Genomic DNA, 21,193 nt, shown 5'->3' with positions numbered 1-21,193 from the left:
TCGCGATTTTCTCAGCTCACAGAGCGTTTCAGGCGATTTCCTGCCGCCTATAAACTCGACACAAAACTTGCTCTCTGGCATTCCTATCACTGTTTTAGTTCCCCTAATCTCAAACACATCATTTACACAAATTTCGTGTGTTCTACATTTATGTGCCATATTTCTGGTACAGGTCGGAGAGGTCGGAGGTCGGAGATTTTATGGTGTGGAGCAGCCGAGTACACTGCCGCGTAAGCAAAGCAGAGCCCGACACACTTAGGTTTCGACAAGTAATTACTCGAGCGGTGAAGAGATGCGATCCTAACCTACCGAATTATGCGATCCTAAAGCGTGTCGTTAACGCAACTTTGTCCATTCGTGAAATCAGTGCTTAGGAGACCTACTATAATTTTCTGAGAGAGGTTCCTCTTTACGGAAGTCTCGGCAAGTTACGCAAGTTAAGACAATGAGGCATAGCTTGAAATATTACCGAGTAGACGGCTCTGAACTATTAGATATCGAGGAGAGTGTAAGCCGCAATGCCTCGATTCGTATTGCGCAGGTAGAAAAAGCTTACATGAATCGCCCTCGTAATGAGCTATTCGATGATATGACATTAGCGACATTCGTCGAAAAATACGAGTTAGTCGATAGTATTCCTACTAGAGCTGAAATTTCTAACTGTTGGAGGCGATGTGGTGGCTACGGGCTCGTTATTCTTCGTAGCAAAGCTCATGTAGTTCGTGGGACTCCATGGATCGCACCGGATTCCACAAACGCGAAGTTTTGCTTTGCTGAAATCTTTCTCCATAAATCATGCCGGACGTTAGAAGAGCTACCCCAATCAAAAGACGAATGCACTGTAACGTTTGAGGAAGAGCAGCATAATGTGTTGGAAAGTGAGCTCCGCCACGAATCTAGCCTGAAATTATCACGGCAGGCCGAGCTTGATGCCCTAAAAAATTCGAGAGCTACTCAGGTGCACACTACACTACCTTCCTCCGAGTACGTGTTTGTAGGTGATGGGCCTGAAGATGAGATATGCCAAGTTGCACCAGACGACGAAAATACAAATGAAACTTGCACTAGTACTAATGATTCTCGTTTGTCTCAATGGACTGCTAAGCGATCGTACACGAGTGAGGATGTCACTAAGGCCAAGACGTTCATCAAAACGCACGTAAAACCTTGGATAAAGTTGCAAAAAGAGATCCGTAGCTAGTGAAAGCACCGCCTATTCAGAACCAAAAGGAAATTGCTATCAGTACCTGTCAATAGTAAGGTACAAATCGCCGTAATGGATGAATCCCAATGGGTACCATTTGCATTTGCCATGGTCCAATTTCGTGATCAGCTTCAGGCATCGGTAAATAATACAACGCGTGAGCCCAGGCAAATGATTATCCAGGGCGAAGGAGGAAGTGGAACGAGCTGGCTCAATAAGCACATAGTTAAGGACGTCCACAACATCTTTTGTGAGCACTCAGCTACTCGACGATCTTCAAAGCGAGTGCTGCTATTAGCTCACCAGGGTACAGCAGCTTTCAATATTAAAGGACAGACGACCTGTTTGGCATTAGAGCTAACATCTTTCTCTCGAAATGCATTCTCAAGTCTGTATTCATCTTTGACGACCCAGAACGGAGGTGCAACAAAACTCAAACGCCTGCAAGAACAGTACAAAGATGTACAACTTGTCATTATTGACGAATTTAGTGTAATATCGTGCGGTATGTTGTACTGGATCGATGAAAGAATGCGTGAGATATGGCCCCAACACAGTCAGCAACGTTTCGGAGGTAGAGATGTAATTTTTACTGGTGACTCAGCGCAGTTAGATCCTGTAATACCACATGCTTTAGCGACACCATCCTCTAAAATCAGTCGTGTTCAAGTGTTAGGTCGCGAAATTTGGGAGGAGATTTCGATTGTATGGACATTAACTAGTCAGAACCGAGGAAAGGCTGACCCAGAGTGGTTTGAAGCGTTGCGCAAAGCCAACGAAATTCCTACTTGGGCTGTAGAAGCGAAGCACATAGCGTATTTGAATGCCGAAGTTGCTGAAGCGAATAGCCATAGCCTCAAAAGCTGTTCTAACCCGATAATTAATATTCGCTCTAAACATAGTGTTAAGTTAAAGCGACTGGCTAAGCACAGAGACGTATCACCTAGCTCGAACGAAGCTCTTTTACAAGACGCCGAATCATCCAGCTCAGATAGAGATCGTGTCTTTCGAAGGCATCCCAAAATTGCTATTGGTGCTCCAGTTAGCCTGCCCTACAATATGTAACAAAGAGCAGGTCTGTGCAGAGGGACCAGTGTAGTAGTGTACGACTTTTGCAATGAGCTTGAGCTGCCAATATTACTCGTACAGATTTCAGACGAGTACATGGGGCCCTCGTTCTTGCTAGATGTACCAAACCTTGTGCCTGTCGTTCCTAGAAAAATTAGCTGGGGAAAGAAAACTAGCAATCTTACAGTATTCCGCGAAGGGATTCCGGTACGACTCGCATATGCACTTACTGTTCATAAATTGCAAGGCTTAACTTGCGATAAAGTCGTCTTTCATTCTTTTTCCATTCCTAGCGCAGCTTTCGCTTACGTTGCGATATCGCGAGCGCGAACTCGTGAGGATATCGTGCTTACAGCACCAGTGACTTTACAACAGTTGCAAACTTCAGGTGATAAACAACTGTCCTTTATTAACGAAGTAAAAATAATTCAACAAGCAGTTAGCTCAACGAAAGCAAAAGCTTCGATGAAGCTGCTGGCATTACAGCACAATCGAGCGTCGGCACCGCGGTGATTCAATTTATTATCTTGTTGGACAAATTGCGTAATAGTAGTAACTTTACTCAAGATTACGTTGTCAAACTTGAAAACAATTGCTATCATAGCTTTCACGCTTGTTTGTCTCACAAATATCTGGAAACCACAGCGAACGGCTAACGCTTTGAAGCTTGACCTGGCCGCCTTCTGAGAGGCGAACTCATGTTTAGCCAAATTTTCTAGACGGTCATACACCAGACCGTAGTTTGCAGCTGTAGAATGCTCCGAGTCCAAGACAACGTTATCTCGTAGCAGGCCCAAGTCACGCGCGGCCTGAACATCGGATGCATCAAGCACGAATTGTGCTTGACCGTACGTGGATAACGACGGATGTTTGCGGTTTGTGGCAGGGAACGTCGTTTCAAATGTAGAGAACGAAGGAAGAGACAAAGTTACTTATGGCTATGTGGGATCTATAAAAAAACGAGGAAGCCACAAGGTATAAAAGACATTTAGTTTCTAATGAACAGTATTGATTGAATAGTAAAGTTGTGTAAGTGTTTTTTGGTTTGTCACCGAAAAAGTTGTTTTGTACATGTTGTTGGAAAAGCAGTTTGCATATCTTTGTAAATTAATTATTTAACACTTACAGTTTCCAAACTTAAGTTTACTGGATTTTTTTTATTCAATTACTCTCTGAAAATGTTTACTGGATCGGTAGCTCTATCCCAGAACTATTTCTACAGACTGAGAGAAAACAGTACTTTGTACTGTTTTCTGGAAATTCCTCGGCTGACGCTAGCATCGTAAGCGTGCTTTTCCATCCGGCCACACAATCAAGCTCCGGTGCGATGAACTTTACGTTTACCGACGTGCACATCTCCTGCAAAGCCTCTAGCTATGAAGGCGAATCAGATAATTTCTTGAGAAAAGCACAAATCACGCCGATACTGTCATCCATGAGTGGACACTGCTTCAACCCCTCTTTAACAGCTAATTGCAAAACGTGTACAAGGCACCGCACCTGTATAACCCTTGGCTCAGACGGCACATCCGATGAAGATGTAGATATCGCGTCAAACTTTGATGGAGGCACCGCTTGTTGCGCGTAGGTATCAATCTGGTCCTGCAGTACTGCATTAATTGTTTCAATCATCGTTCCGTTGTTGCTGGCGTTGTCTGTTGTAATAGCCCACAATTTTAAGTACAAAGACCCATGCATCACCCGCAGTGCATCGACAAGGTGATGCGGAAGACGGGCTCCGGTATGAGCATATTCAACCCTGGTGAATATAACCGTAACTGTCTGAATTAGCCAATCTTCACTAATCCAGTGTAGCGTCACCACCATTTACCCCTTGTTTGCCGCTGACGTCCACATGTCTGTCGTGGCGCAGACCCGGCACCTTTTATTGCCACAAAGAATTCCATACCGCACCAGCCCTTTTTCGCACCTCCAACGCTCTATAATTTTTCCGAAGTGTCTTGCGTAGTGGTGGCATGTACTCCGAACAGAGCGTGTTGCAGAACAATCTGAACACTTTCTTTTCGACAAGGCACAAAGGTAGTGTGTTGAATACAATCAGGGTTCGGAGTCAGCAGTAGTCTTGTCAAACTTACTCTGCCTCCCATGCCGCTCGAATCCGAAGGCAAGTAAATCCGTCTGTCGAGCACCGTTCGTACCCTCCACAGCTTCGTCATCTCCGCCCCCATGTTCCTCTTTGTGTCATTTCTGTAAGTGCCGTCGAAATGTGGTGTGAGCGCAGCTGTCCCAACCTGGAGCGGTGTCAGACACGTGAACGCGCCGTCCGCGTTTGAGCGAATGTAGGTCCATATATCTCAGTGCCTCAGATTGTTAGTGTGCCTTATATTACTTGACCCGGTATTTGTGCTTGACTCGACCTGACTCTCCATTGCTAATAGTGAAAAATGCGGATGAAGTGAATTAAGAAATGAGATGCTGGATCGCAGAGGGGCCCTGTGCAGACCGCACAGAGCAGGAGGCGCTGCACAGCTGCGATTTACTGAAATAATGAGGTATGACGCACCAACTACACATCTGATCGGATCGAATCCGATCGAATTCGATCCAATCGGATCAGATCGATTTCTTCTTCAACCACAACACACATACCTGGCAGTGTAGCCGGGCAGGGCGAAGTGTTGAATGCCTTGCATCGTCTTCTGTCTTCTCCATGACGTTGCCTAGCGCTTGTAGTTAGCCTGGAGACTCTCCAGGACCATTTTATTAAGTGAACTGCATGCCGCAGCCATAAACTTTTACATTTAATGAAGAGTCATGTCGAATAATTTATTTGAAATTGAAGGTACTGTAGCATAATTGGTTAAAAAGACGAACAAGTGACCAATCTAAGTCTTTACACCCTAATACCTCTATAGAAATCCGTCATTGGTCTGTTTCAATACGCTTTCCTGTAAAAATTCATATCAACCAAGTTGGATTCGATCTACCGATCAGTCGGATTCTATCGAAGCAGATCGAAAATCTGATTGAGCCAATCGTATCCGTCAGAAGATTGATCGGGTTGTGTGTATTACTACCCACCCCTAGGTCACGTGCACTCCAACAATTTCAAGCGTGTCGTCTGAATGTACGTAAGGGATCTGTCTTCTGGGTTGATCTCCGACGTGATACGTTTTCATTGGTCAAAACACCTTTGTCAAACCATTTGTTATCAACCAATCAGATCTTCCAACACGTGTCATGCCAGTCAAACTCCCCCCTCCACCGCATAGAGTGACCTACCTACCAAACCCGTTGTAAAGATGAGCACCGAAGAGGTCGTCGCCGTGGAGGAGCAGGAGATCCCGGACGTGATCGAGCGTCTGCCCAAGCCCGACAAGGCCGAGCATGAGGCCAAAATCTCTGCGCTAGATGGCGCCATTAAGAAGCTCCAGGCGCGCACCAATGTAATCCGCGCCGAGATGGATGCACTCAAGACGAACCGCGGCGGCTACGGCGGCCAGATTCAGGAGGCCAAGGCCAAATTCGCGGCTCTGCGTGCTGAGAAGGACAACCTTTTTCAGCAGCGCAACCAGATCACGGCCCGTCTGCGTCAGACCCGCGACGAGAAGGACTCGACTATCAAGCAGCAGCGCAGTGTGCGTGCCAACCTCAAGTACGGCTCTGTTGCCGAGTTCGACGCTGCTATCGCCGAGCTTAAGCACAAGCAGGAGACCAGCTCCATGTCTTTGAACGAGGAGAAGCGCGTGATCAAGGAGATCGAGCAGCTGCAAGCTCAGAAGCAGCAGGTCAGCGGCTTCTCGGACGACCAAGGAGTCGTGGAGAAGCAGAACGAGAGCATCAAGGAGATTCGCGCGCTTCAGACCAAGAAGAACGAGGAGATTGACGCCATTCAGGAGAAGCTGAACGAGCAGAAGCAGGCGCTGGACGAGCTCTACCGTCTCAACGAGGAGGAGAACAAGAAGGACAAGTTCCCTGCGCTCGCTAAGGAGCGTAAGGAGATCAAGGAGCAGCTGGACGAGAAATTTACGGCTATTAAGACTCTGCGTAAGGAGTTCAAGGAAGCCAACGACAAGTACTACAACAACATCCGTCTTGTGCGTAAGAAGAAGGAGCTGGAGCGTCAGAAGGAGGAGGAGGCTCGCAAGGCCGAGTACGAGGCCAAACTGGCGGATTACGAGAAGGAAATGGCCAAGATCCACCCGTACCAGGACGAGATGGACCTCTGTGACGCCCTTGTGAGTTTCTTGGAGAAGACGTACGCAAAGGAGCTCAAGGAGGAGCAGGACGAGAAGGCTGCTGAGACCACGGCCGCTCCTCTTGAGCTGGACGGTATGAAGCCTCTGCAGCGGAAGGAAGAGGACTTTATGATGCTTGGAGGAGGCAAGAAGGGCAAGAAGGGCCGCAACGGCAAGAAGACCAAGAAGGCGTCCAAGCTGGTGCTGCCTCTGGCTCAGATGGAGGCGTTCAGCACCATTGGCCTGCTGCCTCCTGCATCTGCTGCTGCTGTCTCGGAGTCTTTGGCTGCTGTGAAGACCAAGAAGGTCTGGTTCAACGAGCAGACGTCTCGTCCGAAGGCTGGCAAGGTCGTTGAGCCTGCTGCTGAAGCTGCTCCTGCCAAGGTCGTGTCTCCGAAGAAGAAGAGCAGCAAGAACAACAAGTTCAACGCCAGTGACAAGGACGCCTTCCCGTCGCTCGGTGGTGTCGCTGCTGAGCTCCCGTCGTGGGGTCCGGGTATGGCTCCCGCTGTCGCTGAGTCTGCTGTCGCCGCTGAGTTCGCTGAGGCCGACGTCGTGACGGAGAGCGAGTAAAAGCCTCAAGGTCTTGAGCTCATCTGGACAGAACAGAACGGATCCAAACACGTAGAAAACAAGAGCGACGCTGACTTGTTCGCCAAGGAAGCACTCGAGGCGTCACTTGCGTGTCTGCTTCCAACTCAGGTAGTAATACAGTAGATACTTCCAACGTTTCATCACGTACTGTTATCGACCTCCGCAAAGAGCTGCTGCATTCGCTCGTTCTTGAGCTTCTCGCTGGTCAGCATTATCTGCAGCAATTGGTCGGCCAGTCGGTCCTTGAACAACTGCGTTTCCTCCACCTCAACACGCGCCAGTTGAGCGTCACGTTGGAGTCTTCTGGTTCGTTGCAGAAGAGGCCGAAGGAAGCGATCGTTGTAGGCTACTGAACGCTGCAACAAACGCAGTTCTGCTGCCAACTGAGGCACCAGCATCTCGAGATGTTTCAAGTTGCGTTGAGTTTCTTCGACTTCTTCGTCATCTGTGTCGTTGTCACCCCCATACAGCTCGTCTCCGGTGTCCAGATAGCTTGCAAACAGCGGCAGACGCTCGAAACAACTGGCCATACGCTCATTTAGGAACTCGAACGGGTTCATCCAGAGCGTAAAACCTGACGAAGAAGTGCTTGACGAGGTGGAGGCTTCGGTGATCGCCGTTGCCATGAGCTTGCGGAACTTTGCGCGCAATCGGTTCTTGATCTCCATGCGCTCGTTCAACTCGATCGCAGCTTCCGACAACTCGTACGCGATGGCGTAGCGCACGGACATGGCAGTGGCTTGTGCTTTCTCCGCTAACTCGATTTTATGTTGAAGGAACACCGTGTCACTTGCTACATCCGTGTCGAACCGTTGGAGCTTGGACCGGATTAATTCGAGAGACTTTTTCTTGGCTGCGATGTCCTCGTGTTCGAGTGTAGGGAACAACATGCGATGCTCTTCCGATAGCGGCGTTTGCTGCAAGCGAAGACGAAGATACTGGAGAGATTCAAGCAAAGAATTAGCTGGTAGTTTGTAAAGATGATGAAGGGGGTCTCTACCTCGAGATGCCGCTCTTCCTCTAGCTGTTGAAGACTGGAACGAGTCACTTTGTAGCTTAGTGCACGCTGTAGCAACACATCAGTGCTGAGTACTTCTTCCAGACCCAGCTTGGGGTTCTTTCGGAAAAACTCGCTGCACCCTTCGAGATCCTACACAGCAATTGGGGTCAGTATAAGGCAACTCTTTAGCTTCAATGCATTTTGTTACCATGGCGAGAAGCTTTGGCCGCAACTCGGCGGTGATGGCGAGGGCGACTCGATAAACAGCTTTCCAACCATCCAGGTAGACGAGATCCCACACTCGGATAAGCGTTGGGATAGTAAGCACACGAGCAAATATCGTCACAAACCACTACAAAGCAGCCGTGTTAAATCACTCAGATAGACACGATAGACTCGCTTTGGGGATGGATTCATTACCTGTGTGATTAAGATACTGGAATGCATCCCGATCTGTCGGAAATGGGCTGATAGGTCGTAAAAGTGAAGCTTGAGAAGTTGCTGGAATAGGTAGATGCATTGCGATAGCCTGTACATCATCGTGGTCTTCCGTATCAGTAAGAAATCTCCACTAAAGACCAAGGGTGGACGTACCCTGGCATCTTGTGTTTCCACAGCTCGGCCATTCCTTTGCGTCGGATCAAGGCAAGTGTTAGCCAGAACGCTGCTTCTTGCATCGAGAGGCCGTGGAGATCCAAATCTGAAATATCTTGAGCGTCTTTCATGGCGATTAGCAGCGCAGCAACAACATAATTCATCCCCTTCAAAGACAATCGCATCAGTTCTAGCACTCGAAAAATATCATCAAGCGTCCAACATACCTGGCAATAGCCAACGTCATCTGCATAATGCGCGACCGCCTTCAGAACATTCCCAAGCAGACGTCTACCATCACCTAAAATATCGACACAATATGATTAAAATACCAACACAATTTTCTTCCCTCCTGTTATCAAATCTCACCTTCCTCAGAAAATAAGGGATTCGCAGGGAAAGTTCGCTCGATATCTCGGTCGATTTCTCCTTCCACGCCCGTGGTCTCCAGCGTCGCCTTGCCCTCCAGACTCTCAATCCCCGCCAGCTTTAACCCACTCGATCAGTTCCTCATTTTACTAGTACAACATATCGCCAACTTTTGGCCTTACCTTGAGGTAGAAATCTCGCCTGCTTGCTCCGTCTGGGACCTCCTTCATCAGCGTCGACACGTCCCCAGCTCGCAGCCAATGGCTTTAACAACATAGTCAACATGTTAGGTACAATAACAATTATCTAGTAAATATTCCAATACACACCAGAATCTGGAGGCAACAGGGAATCCGTTGGCTCGAACTGCCAGTCGTCGCAGCTTCTTCTGTTCCACGAGCGACCGCAGAGTTTTGTTGACCGTCGCAATGACCTCCAAAGTATCAATCTGCAATGTCAACGTATGACGAAGTCAATACAGTGCAAATTACGCCTCGTCCTAACGAGAACAGCGTTGCGCATTACGTGGACCCATCGATTACGGATAAGAATGGGCAGGACCTCTCCAAACCTCGCGTCGAGATCGGCATCCGCCGATGGACTCATATTGAATTTGCGCAATTGATTGCGATCAGATTGATAATATGATGTACGATACACTACATTATTTTGTTTTTGCGGTCACTATGAAGGCGAATGAAGGCGTCGTTATCGTACGTTCACAGACACTATAGTTAAACACACTGATATTGTTACTCAAGCAGTATATTATTCTGTATCTGTAGACCGGGCAGCAGGTGACGCTTGTTCCATACGAGATGGAGCATGTGCCAAAGTATCACAATTGGATGAAAGACCCATGGCTACAAGGCAAGCACCATAATGCACAAATTCTCTGGAGGTTATTTATTCATTTCAATATTTGTTTACTGCATGTTTGTTGCAGAGATGACAGCGTCTGAGCCGCTGTCTATCGAGGAGGAATTCGAGATGCAGAAGTCGTGGAGAGATGACGCCGAGAGTACGAGCTGCAAGTAAAAAAAAAAGCGTTTGAACTGGAGAGTGACAAGAAATTTGATCGTGTTTTAGAGTGCACTTTTATCGTGTTGGCGAGAGATGAGAGCGATGGCAATTCTGGAACTTCGTACGTCGACGAGAACGCGATTGACCGTGAGTTTGAGATAACTGGTGATGAGATGGAGTACGAATTCCTGACGTAGCTTACGTTGAATGTAGGCATGGCTGGGGACGTGAACTTGTTCTTCAATGACTATGACGACCCCCACGCGTGCGAGATGGAGATCATGATTGCAGAGGAGAAATATCGTCGGAAGGGTTTCGCGATGGAGGCGGTGAAGCTTATGATGGCCTATGGTATGGAGGATATTGCTGCAATGTCATGGGCTGGTTGTGACTAATGATACTTGCGTTACGCAGCCACGTCGAAACTCAACGTGACCCGGTTCATCTGCAAGATCATAGAGACGAATCATGCTTCAATCCAGCTCTTCGAAAAGTACGATATGCTGATGGTTTTGCTCACCACCAACGGCTAGTTTTAACTCGGTTGTGCGACTGCAGGCTGGGGTATGAGAAGTACAACTACGTCGCTGCTTTCAACCAGGTTGAAATGGAGTTGGTCACCAAGGACAAACGTGCGGAGCTAGTGGATGCCGTCTTGAAATCTGCTGACATCCATACACCACAATAGCGATGACCACCGATACTTTCTCAAACGAAGATACTACGTAGTAGTTCGCAGGCACAATAGACTTGATTTCGTCACGGCTATCGGTAGTTATCGAAACCATTTGATTTACAGCATCAATGCACTGAACTGATGCCTTATTGCTGGTATCTTACAGCAAGCATTCGAACCACTTTAAGGGCTTCTTCGCGCTGCTGAACAACCCTTCTCCGTTGTGGAATGTCGTGTCGGCATGATTCAATGCAGCAGCATACCAGGTGGTCGAGTATGTGGTTTCAAACGATGAGTCATCCAAGTTTCCAGTACAGCTCTGGAACTCAACCTAATATTCACACAACAACATAACACACTTGTTAGTGCATAACAACCACCACTAATCACTTCGAAGGTCAGTTTTCACTCACGATGCCATCATTCTTGGACGAGTGGTGCGGGATCAGCAAACCTCCAGCCAACAGTCCCGCATACTCGCTCGAAAGCAAGCCAGAGTACGTCGTGCCACACATACTAGCAGTCACGTATTTCTTGTGGACAGCCTGGGCCGCTGCATAGCGAGCAGAGCATTCGTCATCACAGTAGTCACCACCATCGTACACAAGTGACCGGCGAGTTGTGGTACCAGGACATTGACCGATAAGCCCGCCGAGCTTAGCCAAAATGTCCTGGAACAAGTTACCGCCATCGCAGATCTGATGGATAAAATCCGAGCCCATACTTCCCTTCATAGGACCGCTTAGATCCACCCAGTCAACGTTGCTACCGATCGAGCACTTCCCAGTCGCCAACGCACCCGCGAGCATGTTGTTACCCATCGAGTGAGCCACAATAATTAGATCCTTAATCTCAGTCGAACCGCTACTGGTGGAGCCTGTACTCACTTCCATCGCGGCGTTGCACGCTTTCTGCTGTAATGTATCATTGTACCATTCGTAGTCGACCGTGTTTAGAATTGCGAAGCTGAACGATGAGCAGCACGGTGCATGTTCCTTGATATCTCCGAAGAATGAGTAGCTATCAACGATACCGCCGTCTGCCTCGACATCCATGCCGTGGAAGAATAGGCATGGACGAGGTGTGCTCTGGCAAGTGCACGTAGAGCTGGCGAGATGCACTGCAGCGGCTTCTTCTTTTAGTGCCCGAGATCGTGACGTGGTGATGCCATACAGCTGACCGAGAGACGACAGCGCCGCTGAGCCATCCGACACGGCGCTACAGTCGCTTGGAGCGTTCGTCGGCTTGGTGATCGTCACGTCCTCGGATAGATACTCGAACGAAATACTGAGATCTTCTCCATACACCGTGAAGTTGACATCATCAGCACCCGTACACAGCACGTAGGACTCGCCAGCAAAGGTGGTGCTGAGCCAGGTGCCGTTGTTGCACGAGATATCCTGGTCAGTGTTGACGGTGGAGACAGGAGTTGCTGACGCTATGGCATCCACGATCTCAGGTACGCTCGGGAACAGCTCCGTGGGCAGACATGTTGTGGAGTCTGAGGTGCTGTTAGTGACCTCGTGGTACGGGGTGCTGTTCACGACGTACAAGTTGTGCGTGGTGCCGTCCTGCTCGAAGGTGACCTTGCCATCGAACGACACGTTGGCACCGCTCAGAACGGGCTTGACGTAGACGTCGAAACTGGAAGAACCGTAGACTTCCATGGTGGATCGCTTGATGTTGAAGCCGAGCTTGATGGACGGAAGCGAGGAAACTGAAGCGACGGCATCGAAGCTGATGAGGGCAGCAATTGCTGTGAGTGAGCATGCAGCCTTCATGTTCTACAGGCGAATCTTGCGAGGAATCCGAGTCTTGAGCTTCACCAAGCAAGTTGCGTAATGAAATGGAGCTGCTGCGGTCTCGTGGAGTGACTGCCATCCTGGCGAGCTGAGATTGCACGGTGGTTCAAGCGCTGATAACGTCGTTATCACGGCAGTTGTGACGGCGGGCAGCAGACGCCTGTCAAACTACCCTTTCAAAACGATCACTTCAACTAAGCAAAACTTGAAGATATAATATTTCAGGAATGATTGATGCTTGATATTGTAAAGGAAGGTGATATGTGGTGACTGGTTACTCATTTTTCACAGGGTCTGCTGACAAGTGGACAGGCTCTGTCCTTTTTCTAGAGAACATAAAAGGACAAGAATTGGATACATTCGTCGACTTCTGCTTTTGGTGTGCGCTGTTACTTACCAGCGCGTGGATCCCATTCAGATGGCCACGATGCACCGGTAGACTGAAGCGGAGCGTCTTGATAGCAATTATCCGATGTGCCAATACCCCGTCGCTGTCTGTTACCGGTAGTGCTAGGCCGCGGGTCACGTACTGGATACTTGATTTTACAAGAGTTAACCGCTTTTGCCAGGGTTGTTTACCACTGCATATTGCTTTCAGAGCAGCAAATGTTTACCAGTACTCCCGCTCTCTTCGTACGACGTACTGGGTGATCGACAAGGTGTAACTGGTCGCCTTTGACGGCTCGTAGGTAATAAGCTTTTGCTAAAAACAAAGACCATGACTTGATTCTAAAGTCGGGCGTACATCACTAAGCGTTGTATTATACAACTTGTATAGCACTATGTTGTGCTACAGTAGACATTCGAACCACTTTAAAGGCTTCTGAGCACTGCTGAATAATGCATCGCCGTTGTGGAACGTCGTGTCTGCATGGTTTAATTTCGCAGCGTACCAAGTGCTGGCATACGTAGTGTCGAACTTTGACGGGTCCAAATCGCCAACACAGCTCTGCAACTCGACCTGGAATGGCAATTGAAGTTAGATATTGTACAAGCCCAGTTTGCAAAAAAGAGAAGATAAAAACACTGACAATGCCGTCGTTGTTGGACGAGTGGTGCGGGATAATTAGGCCCCCAACCAGCAGTCCAGCGTACTCCTTTGACAGAAGTCCGTTGGATGTCGTGCCACATACACCTGCAGTCACATACTTCTTGTGCATGGCACGAGCAGCAGCGTATCGAAGTGAGCACTCAGTGTCGCAGTAGACACCACCGTCGTACACTAGTGAGCGACGAGTTGTAGTTCCCGGGCATTGGCCGACCAGACCTCCGAATTTGGACAGAATGGTGTCTGCATTACCATCAACACCGCAAACCTGATAGAGAAAATCGGATCCCATGCTGCCCTTCATGGGTCCGCTAAGCGCAACCCAGTCCACATTGCGACCAATCGAACATTTTCCGCTTGCTAGAGCGCCAGCAAGCATGCTGTTGCCCATCGAGTGAGCCACAACAATCAGATCATTAATCTCCGAAGCCTCACTGTCCGTACGACCAGTAGTGACATTCATAGCTGCATCACAAGCCTTTTGTTGTAGCGTGTCGTTTTACCATTCGTAGCCCACCGTGTTTAGAACAGCGAAGTGAAATGACGAGCAGCACGGAGCGTGTTTCTTGATGTCACCAAAGAACGAGTACTCATCGACGATTCCTCCATCCTTCGTGACATCCATGCCGTGAAAGAAGAGACACGGACGAGAAGTTCCCCGACACGCACACGTGGAACTAGCGAGGTGTGCAGTCCTGGCTTCTGCCGTTAGAGCACGGCGTGAGTTTTTCGATGTAATTCCGTACAGGAGATCCAGTGAGGATAACTCCACGGAGTCGTGTGGTGCTGCTTGGCAGTTAGATGGGGAGTGCACTGGCTTGGTAATATTCACCTCGTCGGACAAGAACTCGAACGACACACTCAGGTCTTCACCATACACAATGAAGTTGCCGCCATTCGCCTCTGCTTCTGTAGTACACAGTACATAAGGCTCCCCGGCATAGGTGGTGCTGAGCCACGTGCCATTGTTACATGATATTTCTTGGTCTGTGTTGACGTTGGAGACGGGAGTAGCGGACGCGACAGCTTCGAAAATGTCGGACACGCTTGGAATATTATCGACGGGTAGGCATGCAGTTAAGTCGGAGCTGCCGGTAACTACTTCGTGGAAGGGAACGCCATCGATAAGGTAGAAGTTGTGGGTAACGCCGTCCTGCTCGAACGTAGCCTTGCCGTCGAAGATGACGTCGTTGCCGGTGACGACGGGCTTGACGTAGATATCAAAGGAGGTGAAACTATACATTGCCATGGTAGAACGGTGCACGTTGAAGCCGAGCTTGATTGACGGTAGCACGGATGTTGCGGTGGTGGTGTGAAGTTGCGAAAGTGTCGCCAGTGATGCCATAGCGGCAAAATAATAGCATGAAGCAACCATCTTGATCAACGAAGTGCTGAACTTTGTAAGCAAGTGTTCGGATTGAGAAATGAGATCCTTAGAGCGTTGGGCCCTTTGGGTATCCTTGTGGGGTGGGTAGACCACGCAAGGATACCTGGAGTGCTAACCACCAATTCAACACAAAGACTGCTTCTGATCCAGCTCCAGGGCGCGAGCAGCGCAATCGACCTCTATATCAAGAAAAACGGGCGTCGTACCATCAATACGGTTGTACTTGTGATAATTCATCTACATGTAGAATGAGGTTTTGCAAGCGATCTGCTCACCATTTAGAAAGTCAAAACTACTGTACATACTGCGCTCATGGGTAAAGCCCATGAGCTTAGAAAGATCTGCAATACGCAGCATACTGTGGCCATGAATAGACAGGACATGAACAGCTTGGCTTCCATAGCTGATCTGTCAGCATAAAACGCGTGAGTGGATACACGAAAGGCACCTACCAGGTGACCTGGTGCTTCGCTGTCCTGCTACTGTACCACCTAATTACATCGGATGGCCACGATGGCAAGTGCGTCGTCCGAGACAATTTAGTAAAATAGATTAGACTCTTGCATAGAAGTACCGTAATACATGTTGACAGTAAGTCGCGTGTACGTGCACTCGGAATCCTTGAGTAGTTAAGTACATTTTCACATCCTCCTTCGTTCTATTATTTTTTCAGTTTGTGTGGATTTCTTGATTACGCTTTACTCCACCACAGGTGTTTACCACTCGCTACATGTACAAATCACGTGAACTTGGGGTACAAGTTGGACCTCCTTCCAGAAGTCCTGGACCAGGACTCCTGGTCAAGCTACTTGATCGCCGTTGCACATTCCACGGACGGCATCGAATAAAAGCGTGCTGCCAATTTGGCAGGGCCAAATTACTCGAGCACTCACATACTTTTTAGTGCGCTGAAATAGCTGTCTTATGCGGGGGTGGTCATAGATTTTTACACCTCTGTATTGAGCTGTTAGATCGTCCACAGCAAGAGTCATTCCCATCGGGGAGGGGCTTACAGCAGCCACCGGATTCGTTCGGCATACAACCACTGCTCAACCAGCTCATAGCATTTCAGACATCTAGTATAATAACTTGTCTACATAATAAGTAGACTAAGCTCGTACGCATCCTGAGCTCCTTACCAGAAAAGCAAACTTAAGTAAGTTTTACTTGCTTAGCTACCTATAGAAGACACTCAAACCACTTGATAGGTCTCCTGCTAAGGCTAAACAGGCTGTCACCGTATCGGAAAGAGGAGTCGACATGATTCAGAACGGCCACGTAATACGAGCTGCTGGACGTTTTCGCGCATTGATCGACTTCGAGTCCCTCTGCCACAACTTTGATACTCATCAATGCCATCGTTCTGAGCAGATTTGTGCGGAACCACCTTGGCAGCGAGCGAGTATACCGCTCCTTGAATTGTAGTTAAACTGGTGTGATTCTCACTGCACAATACAGCGGAAATACTCGGCTTGAGCCGAAGCGAAATCTCTATCCAGTTTTGGGGTACTGTAGTTTGAACCTTGATACGCCAGCGAAGCTCGGCCTGGCTGGGGAGGGCAATTACCCAGCAAGTCTAAAACTGTTGCCACGATCATAGTTAAGTCTCCATCGCAGGTTCAGTAGAGATAGTTGGACCCCATGCTTCCTTCCAACGGCCCACTCGTACCAACCCAAGTTGATGACGAATCCAGAGTCGTTAGACTAGATGCAATTGCCCCGGCAAACATGAGGTTTGCCATAGAGTGAGTGACAATAATGGTATCCTTGATGTGTTTTGTAATTCTGTTGCTTGTCGTGCTCACATGCAGCAGCGAGCTCACCAGCCTCTTTTGAAACTTTCGTATATTATTCCAGGCATTCAATTGTGTCGCCAGCTTGATGAACTTCATGCTCAAGCAGCATGGCGCGTGGTCGGACATCCTCTCGCCGAATATTTTGTGGGATCATCCTCAGTCAGACCATAATCTTATAGGATCTAGACCAGCAACGAAAACACATGCTCTTTGTTTACCCTTGCACGAGCACTTAGAATTATTTTCTGGATAACGTCACCGAAGCCGAACTCGGTTTCTTCGGTATGTAGTGAACGGTATCCCCACTCAGAGACTGACCGTGCCAGCAGCGACGATACTGACGGGGTTATTCGTTTGCCAAACGGAACAGTACCGCAAGATGCCACGACATCAGATGCACCACGCGGGGCAGTAATTCTCGGTGTCGACTTTTCGTATTTCACGTCGATTGTTAGGTCGGAACCATGAATTTGAAAGCCATTTGTCGAGAAACCACGAGTGTCGAGAACATAGTACGTAGTTCTCATCTTCGAACTGGAATACTAATACGGATCCTCCAGGACACTTGTCTGCACTGCCAGACTTATTAGATGAGTCGCTGTGGAGGCTTCATGAATTGCTTTCAGGACTGTCGCGATTGGTGGCACAAAGTGAGAAGGGAGGCATCCCGACTCGAATTCTAACGCATTACCTCCTGTTCGCCAAGTGTAGTCCACGAGTGAGTACTCGCGCGTATCTCCGTCTTCCTCGAACGACGTTATTCCGTTGTAAGCCATTGCACCGTCATCTTGTGAATAGCTTGGAACGGGCGTCGCTAATACATTAACCCTTGACGCTCCAAGTACATACGTGGCCTTGCGCTTGAGGTGGAAAGTTAACCGAAGCGATGGTTGAGTCTGCATGCTTCGGAGAATCCGGTGCTTAGCAGTATGAGCGTGGAAATGGTGGGTGTAGCTTGTGAACGGAGTGACGATAAGCAGAACGACGACGGCGGAAGTTGCGGCGAATCGCCACAACAACCATGGTCGCCGTATAGAGTACTGGTGACCATGTTGCTTTGTTAACACTGTGGGTGTGAGGAGAACTCCGGAGTGGTATTGTTGTTGACGGCAAACTTGAACTTGAGTATTTGGTAAGGGAAAAACCATGTGATTGCTCGTAAGCCTCCTTCCCCATCCTGTTTGATATCTACGAGTACGTTTTGGACGTCGGTCTCGAGTCGAGACTCTCGACTTCTGAATCTTTGTCAAATGAAGTGTACAGTAATTAGACTTGTCCTCACCACCAGAACTGCAACAGTAGCCTCTCGCGTAGGTAGGCTCGGATAGAAACGCAGATAACCTTTTAATGCAAGTCCACCTACGCGAGCGCTCCGGACTTAAGTTATATTGGTTGCGGGCTCAAGCTAATACTAGTAGCGGACTCACGCTAATAGAGATGACTGGAATCATTCCATTGGAATGAAAGACAAAACGATTGAACGCCCTCGAGTAGACGAAATACTGTACGGTCCTTCCAATCACTTGATGTGGCCGTCATGATGCTGTATCCTCACTGTACTATTACGCCTTGTAACGCACTGTTAATGGATCTAGAGGACAAGATCGGAGCAAAAAGAGTTGGCATGGAGTACCCGCGATTACTGTCTAACTCAAATAACATGGAACCAAAAGTGGGTTGGCATAGCTGGTTAAATTGTCGTGCATCTGTACTCACCACCAATTCGACTTTTACCATCGATACAACAAAATTCTGTACTTCCACAACAGGTAACCGTGCTCCTGACCATGAAATCCCTACCATCTTTCTCATCTACAGGAGACACTCGAACCACTTCAACGGCTTCTTGTTATCGTTGAACATGCCATCTCCGTTTCGGAAAGACGTGTCCACGTGATTCAGGCCAGTTCGATAGTGCGCACTTTTGTAAGTATTGTCGAAGATATCCTGATTAAGCCCTATGGAGCAGCTTGTGTATTCCACGATGCCATCATTTTGAGAAGAGTGGTGCGGTAGAATTTTCCCAGCCAGAGCGTAGATAGCCGCCTTTACTGTCACCAAGCCTGAAAAGCTGGTGCTACACATGACAGCGTCTACGTTCTTAGCGAACGCATCTTGGGCAGCAGCGTAGGCATCATTCAACGGCTGCGACGAGAAGTTGGTGCCCTGGTAGGCAAGCGACGTCTCCCCAGTGTTCGTAGGACAGTTGCCCAGCAACTCGATGATACTGGCAACGAAGCCACTTTGCTGTCCATTGCACGATTCCTGGATGTAGTTGGAGCCCATGCTTCCTTCCATTGGGGCACTAGCAGAAACCCAAGTCGTCGACGGATCAAGAATAATCTTGCCGTTGGCAATGGCTCCCGCTAGAAGGAGGTTCGCCATCGAGTGACCAACGTAGATTGTATCCTTGATAGTTCCTGTTACCGGGTCACTTGTACCGCTCACCTGAACAAGCAGATCGACTAGCCGTTGCTGGAATACAGGGTCATTCCACGAGTTTTCCTTGGTGGCTAGAGTGATGTACTTCCTGCTTGAACAACACGGCGAGTGATCACCGATTTCGTCTCCAAAGTAGCCTTCCGGATCATCCTCCGTCAGACCGTGGTCGTCATATGAACTCAGACCAGCGACGAACACACAGGCGCGTTGAGCACCCTTGCAGCCACAGCTATCGTCAGTAATGAGATCCCAAGCACTATCGAAAAGACCCTCGGCTTCTTGAGCGCGAAGAGAGCGGTGTCCCCACTCAGAGAACGAACGAGTCAACATCGACGACAAAGACGGAGTGATACGCTCTCCAAACGGGACCTGTCCACACGAGTCCAATAACTCCGTTGACACGCGTGGAGGGACGATAACCGGAGCTGTTTGCTCGTACTTCACACCGACGTTTAAGTGCTTACCGAAAATCTGGAATCCGTCATCCTGAAGCCACGACTGGTCTGAGCATAAAACGAAGTCTTCGCCCGCAAACTGGAACACCATAACAGATCCACCGGGACACTTGTCGTTCGAGGCACCAGACTGCGTAGCGGTATTCGCACTGTGAATGGCGTTCAATACGCTCTCGATAGGCGGAACCGAGCCCGCAGGAAGGCATCCCGACTCGGCCTCCGATGCTGGGAGGCCATTAGAACGACGTGTGTAATACGTCGTGCCGTCCACGAGGGAGTACTCATGAGTGTGGCCGTCCTCCTCGAACGACGCCATACCGTTGTACACCATACTATGATCGTCCGCCGAGCGCTTTAGTGCCGGAATTGCGATAACGTCGAAGTTCGAAGCCCCGTGCACGTACATGGCCTTACGCTTGATCTCGAAAGAAAGTCGAAGTGCGGGTTGTTCCTGAAGGTTACGAAGAATGTGGTGCTTGGCGATATGAGCGTGGAAATGGGGCGAGTAGTTGGTCAACTGGGTAACTACGAGCAGCGCGCCGACCGCTGCGACCGCTACCAGACGCCAAGATGCCCATGGTCTGCGGTTAGACCGTGGTTTGTTCAGAGGCTGCTTCACGGCACCTTCTTCGAGACTCATTGCAACGCTGACTCAAAGCTAAACGAAAAGTGACCTCGATTCGACAGCATTGCACACAACGAATGAGCCTCGAATGTCGAGTCGAATGTCGAGTCGAATGTCGACGAGCCTCAAACAGTTGTGGTACAATAGAGAGCAACCTTCATCTACGATTTGCTAACACTAGATCTGACTATGGACTGACATCTTTTGGTTCACGGTATACATACGAAGCACTGCATCTGGCTCGGCGGAGAGCGAATTGGGGAACCAGTACGGGGCTGTGCTCAAGGAAAATGTTGAAAAGAGTCTCGACTCAACGGTTCCAGTTCTCGAACGTACAGTATGCAGCAACTTGGACTCTGGTGGAACAACTATCCCACGAAATTGCGGCTGAGCAAGATGGTAATAGCTTCTCGTTGCAGCAGTAAAGCATGCGGCTACGAGGAATATGATTGTGGAAGACATTTACATCCTTACCTATGGAGTTCAAGTAGGAAAGTCACGACCTTTACTGCGGTGATAAGAATCTATACATGTATATGGTACCTACTACGATCAGTGCAAAATCATTATATTGGAATGTGGTTGATAGCTGGATTGTTTTCAAGTGAGCTTTGGTGGTTCGAGGCTGCCCCTCTTCGTCCTTAAACTAAATAGTAACTACATCAACTAGAATAGCACTAAGATACTCTGACCAATATATCTTAATATATTATGCAATAAGGGCACCGGTGCCTATTATCGCGCACGAACAATTATCGCGCACTTGAAGCAAACCTTACGGAATTTCCCCATACTTTATTCCATATTAAAAATCTACGGGATATATGCTTGTCGAGCTATATTTGGCGATGCAGGCACCTTTGTCGGCCTGTATGCTCACCTATGCCGGCCTGTACGTCCATGCCGTCTCG

At 48.7% G+C, this 21,193-nt stretch overlaps 8 protein-coding genes across 11 annotated transcripts; 2 read left to right on the top strand and 6 right to left on the bottom strand.

Moving 5' to 3' along the window:
* Window positions 1–2,191: 2,191 nt before the first annotated feature.
* Window positions 2,192–4,926, bottom strand: PPTG_21033 (hypothetical protein; the record flags this gene model as incomplete). Its single annotated transcript, XM_008895485.1, has 7 exons — window positions 2,192–2,208; window positions 2,352–2,386; window positions 3,002–3,020; window positions 3,520–3,631; window positions 3,773–3,874; window positions 4,369–4,480; window positions 4,883–4,926. 7 exons carry the CDS (start codon window positions 4,924–4,926, stop codon window positions 2,192–2,194), a joined length of 441 nt encoding a protein of 146 aa, XP_008893733.1.
* Window positions 4,927–5,490: 564 nt separating this feature from the next.
* Window positions 5,491–7,374, top strand: PPTG_01305 (hypothetical protein). The gene has a single exon (XM_008894553.1). The coding sequence runs from the start codon at window positions 5,536–5,538 to the stop codon at window positions 7,042–7,044; it is 1,509 nt and encodes a 502-aa protein (XP_008892801.1). The 5' UTR covers window positions 5,491–5,535; the 3' UTR covers window positions 7,045–7,374.
* PPTG_01304 (hypothetical protein) lies at window positions 6,250–9,191 on the bottom strand. The gene is made up of 7 exons (XM_008894552.1): window positions 9,029–9,191; window positions 8,887–8,960; window positions 8,660–8,826; window positions 8,486–8,594; window positions 8,274–8,417; window positions 8,066–8,215; window positions 6,250–8,003 (listed from the first exon to the last, which is right to left on the bottom strand). Exons 3-7 carry the CDS (start codon window positions 8,821–8,823, stop codon window positions 7,206–7,208), a joined length of 1,365 nt encoding a protein of 454 aa, XP_008892800.1. The 5' UTR covers window positions 8,824–8,826; window positions 8,887–8,960; window positions 9,029–9,191; the 3' UTR covers window positions 6,250–7,205.
* Window positions 9,192–9,698: 507 nt separating this feature from the next.
* On the top strand, window positions 9,699–10,877 carry PPTG_01303 (hypothetical protein). 4 transcript variants are annotated; one of them, XM_008894548.1, is made up of 7 exons: window positions 9,699–9,741; window positions 9,814–9,898; window positions 9,975–10,049; window positions 10,118–10,198; window positions 10,265–10,402; window positions 10,466–10,544; window positions 10,610–10,877. In XM_008894548.1, exons 1-7 carry the CDS (start codon window positions 9,715–9,717, stop codon window positions 10,737–10,739), a joined length of 615 nt encoding a protein of 204 aa, XP_008892796.1. In that variant the 5' UTR covers window positions 9,699–9,714; the 3' UTR covers window positions 10,740–10,877. The 4 variants fall into 4 exon arrangements, with proteins under 4 accessions (XP_008892796.1, XP_008892797.1, XP_008892799.1 ...); XM_008894549.1 differs by having other exon boundaries at window positions 10,466–10,877; XM_008894551.1 differs by having other exon boundaries at window positions 10,265–10,544.
* PPTG_01302 (hypothetical protein) lies at window positions 10,742–12,587 on the bottom strand. The gene is made up of 2 exons (XM_008894547.1): window positions 11,141–12,587; window positions 10,742–11,058 (listed from the first exon to the last, which is right to left on the bottom strand). Exons 1-2 carry the CDS (start codon window positions 12,506–12,508, stop codon window positions 10,888–10,890), a joined length of 1,539 nt encoding a protein of 512 aa, XP_008892795.1. The 5' UTR covers window positions 12,509–12,587; the 3' UTR covers window positions 10,742–10,887.
* Window positions 12,588–13,319: 732 nt separating this feature from the next.
* PPTG_01301 (hypothetical protein) lies at window positions 13,320–14,922 on the bottom strand (the record flags this gene model as incomplete). The annotated part of the gene is made up of 3 exons (XM_008894546.1): window positions 13,320–13,490; window positions 13,561–14,011; window positions 14,081–14,922. The coding sequence occupies 3 exons, from the start codon at window positions 14,920–14,922 to the stop codon at window positions 13,320–13,322; spliced, it is 1,464 nt and encodes a 487-aa protein (XP_008892794.1).
* A 2,380-nt stretch (window positions 14,923–17,302) lies between these two features.
* Window positions 17,303–17,662, bottom strand: PPTG_01300 (hypothetical protein; the record flags this gene model as incomplete). The annotated part of the gene is made up of 1 exon (XM_008894545.1): window positions 17,303–17,662. One exon carries the CDS (start codon window positions 17,660–17,662, stop codon window positions 17,303–17,305), a length of 360 nt encoding a protein of 119 aa, XP_008892793.1.
* A 771-nt stretch (window positions 17,663–18,433) lies between these two features.
* PPTG_01299 (hypothetical protein) lies at window positions 18,434–20,389 on the bottom strand. The gene has a single exon (XM_008894544.1). It carries the CDS (start codon window positions 20,295–20,297, stop codon window positions 18,573–18,575), a length of 1,725 nt encoding a protein of 574 aa, XP_008892792.1. The 5' UTR covers window positions 20,298–20,389; the 3' UTR covers window positions 18,434–18,572.
* Window positions 20,390–21,193: the final 804 nt, after the last annotated feature.

This window comes from Phytophthora parasitica (assembly GCF_000247585.1).
Source record: "Phytophthora parasitica INRA-310 unplaced genomic scaffold supercont2.3, whole genome shotgun sequence".
NCBI classification, from domain to species: Eukaryota; Oomycota; class Peronosporomycetes; order Peronosporales; family Peronosporaceae; genus Phytophthora; species Phytophthora nicotianae.
The sequence above is the reverse complement of the archived record's forward strand: the minus strand, read 5'-3'. Positions and strand labels throughout refer to the sequence as shown.